Raw genomic sequence first — 6,918 nt, 5'->3', positions numbered from 1 at the left:
CACCAATATAAATTAGAAATAATACTAAAATTACCCTAGGCAAGATCCAGTGCAAGTGAGAGCAGAATCAGGTCCTGTTTTATAATGCAAGAACTTTTTGAACTCTGTAGTTTTATCTTGTTCTCTTGTGGTACCCATTACATTTATTCATAGAAAGATGTACAGAGACGGGAAAAGGGACATGACGTATCCTACCTGACTAGGACCTCTGCTATGCGCTTCATCTTACAAATGAAAGGATTTTCTGAAAATGTGTAAGGCACTATAAATGAACCATGTTTCCAGTAGAATTAATGCTTGATCTTTCTGAGCCTATTTTAGTAGAGAAGAATTGATTTCTCCTGTACCAGGGGATACTGAATTATTTTAAATTCGTAACTATAACATTATTACTGACTAAATGCAGTATAGATCAATCACATTTTGCAGGGTATTTTCAGATAATTGTCTCAAAACATTATTCCCACTGCAGCCTAGGTTATGATGCTGCAACTACAACAACAGTCTTCTGATTTGTGTTTGTTTTAATATACAATATTTGGGACTTTTCCATGCACATTATGTATATAAAGACCATTAAAATTGTGTGTTTATGCAGTGTTTAAAATTCCACTTTTCTGAAGGCCCTTTCCAAAGTGTGATGGTATCTTGTTTGGGCACATTCCACTTTGGTTACTTGTATCCTTAATGAAGTGTCCAGATGTCCTGAGCCAAAAAAAGGGCTCATTTTGGTTTGGAAGATTTCCAAACCTGACACTAGACCAAGGCATGAACGATGCCAACTAATAAGGCCAGTTCTTGCTAGCCTTTACTTGAAAGACCACAAAGTTGAGTAGGAATGTAGCTGGGAGTCTGTTCGGGGATACTTTAAAGTGTTTGTAGCAATAATAATGTAACTGGGTGTGGAGAAGGTTTGGGAGGGGGTGGTAAAAGTAGCTACTACCTCAGCAACAGCTGATTACACCACTGCCATTGGCACTGTGGCAGCTGGTGTTCCCCAGTGCTATATCTCTGGCCTGTAGTGGAATATAACCATGTGTCTTTGACAAAACCAAATCTGAAAGTATAATAGCTTCTTCAAAACTACTGGTCTACTTCAGGGGTGGCCAGAGTTACTCCCTGGTGAGAGCCACATCTGATCCTCCACCAAAGTTCAGGAGCCAGAAGGTGATGGGAGGGAAGGGTTGCTGAGTGACTTGGAGTGAGAGTCCATCAACCTCCCCTGCACACCCACCCTGTGATGGGCACTGGCCACAGGATCGGGCTCCTGCCGCTGCAACACCAAGCCACTTCAGTTTTCCTTGTGGAGAGTGTGCTCCGGGGTACGTGGCGTGGCTGCAGCACCTGTCCCGGCAGCCCGGCACCTGAGCTAGCAGTCTTGTGGGGGAGAAGAGGAGAGAGAAGGGTGGGCCTGGGGGGCGCTCCCCATGGGGAAAGTCAGAACAGTGGGAGGTGTTGGGCTGCACTGTCTCCTGGAGCTGCCTCGGGGAGAAGTGGCCGGGACTTTGGCCAATTTCCAGACAGCCGCAAGTACTGTGCCACAGTTTGGCAACCTCCCGTCTATTTTGTTACCATGTGGCCTGGCATTCCTACATCCTCAAAGAACAGGCTGCTGGCACTATGAAATCAAAAGGACAGACTGTCTTGTAACTAGTCTGAATAGTCATCTGAAGATCCTCCATGATCTATCTTGGAGAGTATTTGCTATTGCCATCACTTTTTTATTGTAGACAGTTCCATCATCTAGGATGCAGAATGACCTGGGTAACTAGGAGAAATGGCCTGCAATCAAATCAGGTGAGATTCAACAAGGAAAAATACAAAGTCCTGCACTTGGGGTAAAATAACTGCATATTAAAAAAAAAAAGCCAACAGCATATTGAGTTGTATTCATGGGAGTGTCACTTAGAAATCAAGGAAAGTAATTCTTTTACTCTATTCAGCACTTGTGAGGCCTCACCTGGAGTACTGTGTCCTGTTTTGGGGCCCACACTTCAAGGATGTAGACTGTTTGAAAACACTCTAGCGCAGAGCAATGAAAGTGATTAGGGGCCTGGGAAGCAAGACTTACAAGGAAAAGCTAAAAGAACAAGGATTATTTAGTTTGGAGAAGACTCGGGGAGGAGGGGAAGGGGATACAGAGAGGATGAAAATGGGCTTGTCTCTGTGGCTGTAGGGGATGGAACTAGGACAGTGGCCTCAAGATGAAGCAAAGGAAATTTAGATTAGAGATTAGAAGGAACTTTCTGACCATGAGGGTGGTCAAGAGTGGGAACAGGCTATGTAGAGAATCTAGCTCTCCTTAGATTCCCCAAAACATTACTGGCCAGAAGCTCTCAGAAAGAATTTCCAGACACCATAGTGCCCAGAATTTTTATGAATGTGCACACATACCAGCCTAGATCATATATTATACCCCAGGGAATTATGCACAGAAAAATTCAAAATTATGCAGGATATATATATATATATTTTTTACAAATTAAACTAAATAAAATTTTTTTTTAACCTTCTTTGGAAATATACGCAGGTACTTGCATGTGTAGGGGTGTGGGTTAGTCGTGTGTGTGTGTGAGTTTGTGAAGGTATGGGGGTGTGGGTGTATGGGGGGGCTGTCAGGGGGTTGTGAAGGGGTCTGTGGGGTTTGTGGGTGGGTGTGGGCTTCCCTGCCACATGCCTGCCACCGTGCACAACAGCCCCTGCTGCCACCACCCTGCCCTGCACAGCCCCTGCCACTGGCAGTTTCTTGGGGTGCTCCTGGCTACAGTAGGCAGATCCCCCAGTGGTGTGCAACTCCAGCAAATCCTGGGGGGTCGCATGCGGTGGCATGGAGCCAGCCCTGTTCAGCTTGCTGGTGGCCAGAATTGGCTGGCTCCATGCCAGTATGTGGGGTTTGCAGCACTGCAGGTGAGAACCAAATGCAGCCCCAGGCACTCAGCTGTAGCTGCACACTGGCAGGGGCTCTGCCTGCCCTGCCCAGGAGCGTCCCAATGGCCTGCGACTGGCTGTTGTTGCTGGTGGCAGGAGCTGTGCACCATAGGGTGGAGGGCATGAAGCGGGAGGCCCACACACACCCACAGACCCCACAAACACCGCCATGTCCACCCCTGCCCCCCTTCTGCAGGCAGGAGCTGCCCTTTCCATTCACCAGCTACATCGAAGGAATTACATGGTATTATGCAATTATGTACAGCCATACGTTTTACATGCCAAATTACGCATGTGCAGTTCCCTTGGGTGTAACATATAGCTGCTATATAGATGATCTAGGCTGGAATCTTTCTTCCTCCCTTCCTGCACCCTCAGTCATTCGCTTTGCTGTGTACCTTTTTATATTTGTTTGTAATGTTGGACATAGCAAGATAAAAGCTGTGGGGTTTTTTCTCTATATATAGATTACCTAATCCAGTATTGTCTGCTGTATAAAAAGTGAACAACACTTCACAGATCGTGTCCACAGGGGCTCAGAATCAAGAGCCATTTTCCCTATGTGTGCCTTTCTTTAAATTTTCTTCTGAAATGTATTTATGGTATACTCTAAGGAATTTTTAAATAGATTAATGAAAAAAACAAATAACTATTATGATAGGTGAACAGAAAAAGAAAGTAGTATTTGAAATGTGAAGGAACCCATTTAAGAAACGCATACAGATCTGAATTATAATACTCTGAAGGTACGTCCTGCTGTTTCAATAATGATAATTTGGTTTAAGTAACATCTCCTCCTTAAGGTTTGGTGTTTATTTAGCCCAGGATTCAAATACTGATTGAGCCAGAAGCTCCACTACTTGGCTGTTTCATAGGATTTAAAATAATTGCACTGAGAATGATTTGGCAATCTTACTTGTGGGTTAAAGAATCCTGTCATCCAGAACTGATTTGGTCGACCATCCAGCAGCCAACTGCTAAACTGTTGGTTTCTTTCAAGAAGCTCAGTAAACCAAAACCCTAAAGTCGCGGACTCCCAAGAAATTTTGAACCACAGCTTTGGAATTCTGGCATCATACATATTATCCAGCGCATCACGCAAATCTTCTGACATAATAATGGTTCCTGAAACATAAGTAAAAAATTCAGAATGAGACTTATCCTGGCTTTCAAAAGAAATTTAAACTTATAAACAATATTTTGAAACCACAGGAACTTCTGTTTTTCCTAATAACAAAATTATTAAAATGGAGTCTTGTGTTTCCACATAGCAAATATCTCACCTTCCCTGGAGATCTTCAAGAGGAGACTGGATAGGCATCTGGCTGGGGTCTTATGACCCCTGCCACCCCCATGGCAGGGGGTGGGACTAGATGATCTGTCTAGGTCCCTTCTGACTCATTGATTCTATGACTCTATGATTCTATGATCTGCAACAGGCCTCAAGCCATGGCTAATAATTACCAAATCACGTTTATTATATTATGAGTACAAATTATGTTTTTTTTTCTGACAAGTTTTTTTTCCCTCGTTGATATTCATACCTGTGCTTGGAAATCTTAATAATTACAAAAATAGTTTAATATCCACCTTCTGTATAATATAATTGATACACATATTCTATATATGCCATCTATATATTCAGTATGTATTGACAGCTAAGAATCCATTCACTGCAATTAATTGTTATTGATAATGTTTCCATGCATTTTCATTATCAAGAGTCCCCAGCACTGTAATATTAGCTGAATGTGGGATACAGGCAAGAATTTTTCTTTTCCAAGTGACATAGCACACACATGTTCTACATACAGTACAATGGCTTGCATTAAAAATGGCACTCATTGCTTACATCACGCTTTATCAGTGCCAGCACATCAAGCAAGTCAAGATGTTTGACAGCAAAGAACAGCTCCATGAAAAACCTGGCATACACCAACGCCCAGAAAGACAAGATCATTACTTAGGGTAATTTCAATGCTCATATTGAATCAAACCATCTAACTAGGTAGGTATTATTAGTAAACATGGCTTTGGAAAATGCAACCACAATGGTATTTATTCCTAATGAACTGTGCCACACATAACTTTATAATTACAAACAACTGGGTTTTTTTGTTTTAAATAAGAACTGAGCTTCATAGATCTTTCCTGCTCCAAACACTGGCATTTGACTGATTACTTCACTGTCAAGAAAGAAGCTGCTTAGTCCATTGCATTATCCACACAAAGCTCCACATTTTTATCAAGCCACCTACAAGACTTCAAGGGAAAATGCCTCTGAAGAAATAATATATCAAAAGATTGAAGTGTGATACTGTAAAGCAAGAGCTACAGAAGGCAGTAGAATTGCAGCTAAATATTAATATTAAAACTTCTGGCAACAAGGAAGCTGATTGCAGGTGCTTCAAGGAGTCTGCTCACACAGCTGTTGTGAACATTCTAGGAACGGTGTTCTATTCTTTCCTGGCCATCTAAGTGGCCATTTTGGACACCTAGGCTCGGGACAGACATTACACATAAACTGACTGAAGTGTTAAGAAACTGGTTTAAACCTATAACAGAACAGACGTTCAGCGCACATGAACCAGTTTCAAAATGGCTGAACCTGGTTTAAGATAAACCTAGTTGAATGTAGTATTAGACTTAACTGATTTGGGTCAAGCCAGTTAATATAATGTCTGTCCCAGACCCCTTCCTGGTTTAAGTTAAGCCAGAGTCCCCCAGGATCCCACATGCTTTGCAGCCCTGGGCTGCAAAGAACAGGCTGGACCCACCTCTCTCTTCCCTGGCCAGAGCTCCCGGGAAGACTGCAGGCCCAGCAGAATCTGCTTGGTTTCCCTCACTGCTCAAGCCAGGATTCCCCCTCCCTCCCATCTCTCACAGCCCAGACCCAAGCCCCATGGACCCTAGTCATGTGGTATGCTAGCTAATGCTGAGAGGTGTGTGTGTGTATCTCCAATTTCACTGGGACTGGACAAAGGCAGACAGAACAGTGTCTACTTAGGGCGTTTTGAAGCTAATCAAGAGGTCAGCTGGTAATGTCCCTCCTTGGAACAAGCTGTTTAAAAAGAGCTTGAACTAATTAACGAGAGAGGCTTTTGTTTTGCTGACAGGCTGATAAACACTGTGGTTTTATCAGCCCCTCCTGCTGGTTTGCAGCCCTGTCAGGTTTGCAGACAGGGAGAGGGAGACTGAAAAGCTTGATACTATCAACAGATGCATTCACTGCACACCCCACTTTGCCCCATGGTGCTAGCTAGGGCCTGGGGTTCGGCAACACTCCTGCCCCTTGAGCAGTGAGCCAGGGAAAAGCCTGAGATGGTGAAGGCAAGGATGGGGATTTAAACCTCTCCCTAATCAGGGCATCCTGCCGGGGCCTGGCCACCCCACCCCTCCAGCTCAGCATTGTGAAAGGGAAGGGATGGCTGTTCTAGCAACTTCTCCCCCCCCGCCACGGCTTCTATCCTGAGCCACTGCAGGCCATTTAGGTGACTGGGAAAGAATAGCATGCTACTAGGGATGTCCAGAAACATCAAGACTGGTTCAGTGAGAATGCTACGGGTACAAAGAAATCATTTGAGAAACATCATTAATATTCAACTTAGATAACTGACAAAACATCAGCACTAAAAAATGCACTTTTTATAATATGCATAACACTCAATCTAAACTGAGAGCTATGCATGATACCTGCCAAAGCAAAAGAGCATATGAGTTACAGTCATACTTTGACTGAAGTGATACAAGGAAGTTCTATGGCGGTTTTAAAATAGTGAATAAGCCTCATCCAAGTTTCACAGTTTCATAGTTTCATTGTTTCTAGGGTTGGAAGGGACCTGAGCAGATCATCGAGTCTGACCCCCTGTTATGGCAGGAAAGAATACTGGGGTCAAATGACCCCAGCAAGGTGTGTATCTAGCCTCCTCTTAAAGACCCTCAGGGTAGGAGCCAGCACCACTTCTCTTGGAAGTTGGTTCCAGATCCTAG

General features: G+C 43.6%; 1 protein-coding gene across 1 annotated transcript in view; it reads right to left on the bottom strand.

Moving 5' to 3' along the window:
* The window catches only part of LOC109313479 (dynein heavy chain 5, axonemal-like), a 275,004-nt gene that overhangs the window by 11,355 nt on the left and 256,731 nt on the right, over positions 1 to 6,918 (bottom strand). Inside the window, exon 74 of the mRNA XM_019540081.1 lies at positions 3,845 to 4,053. Within this exon, the coding sequence (XP_019395626.1) occupies positions 3,845 to 4,053 (209 nt within the window). The remainder of the gene's footprint in view (positions 1 to 3,844; positions 4,054 to 6,918) is intronic.

Source organism: Crocodylus porosus, unplaced genomic scaffold (assembly GCF_001723895.1).
Source record: "Crocodylus porosus isolate Cpor-Errol unplaced genomic scaffold, CroPor_comp1, whole genome shotgun sequence".
NCBI lineage: Eukaryota > Metazoa > Chordata > Crocodylia > Crocodylidae > Crocodylus > Crocodylus porosus.
The sequence above is the reverse complement of the archived record's forward strand: the minus strand, read 5'-3'. Positions and strand labels throughout refer to the sequence as shown.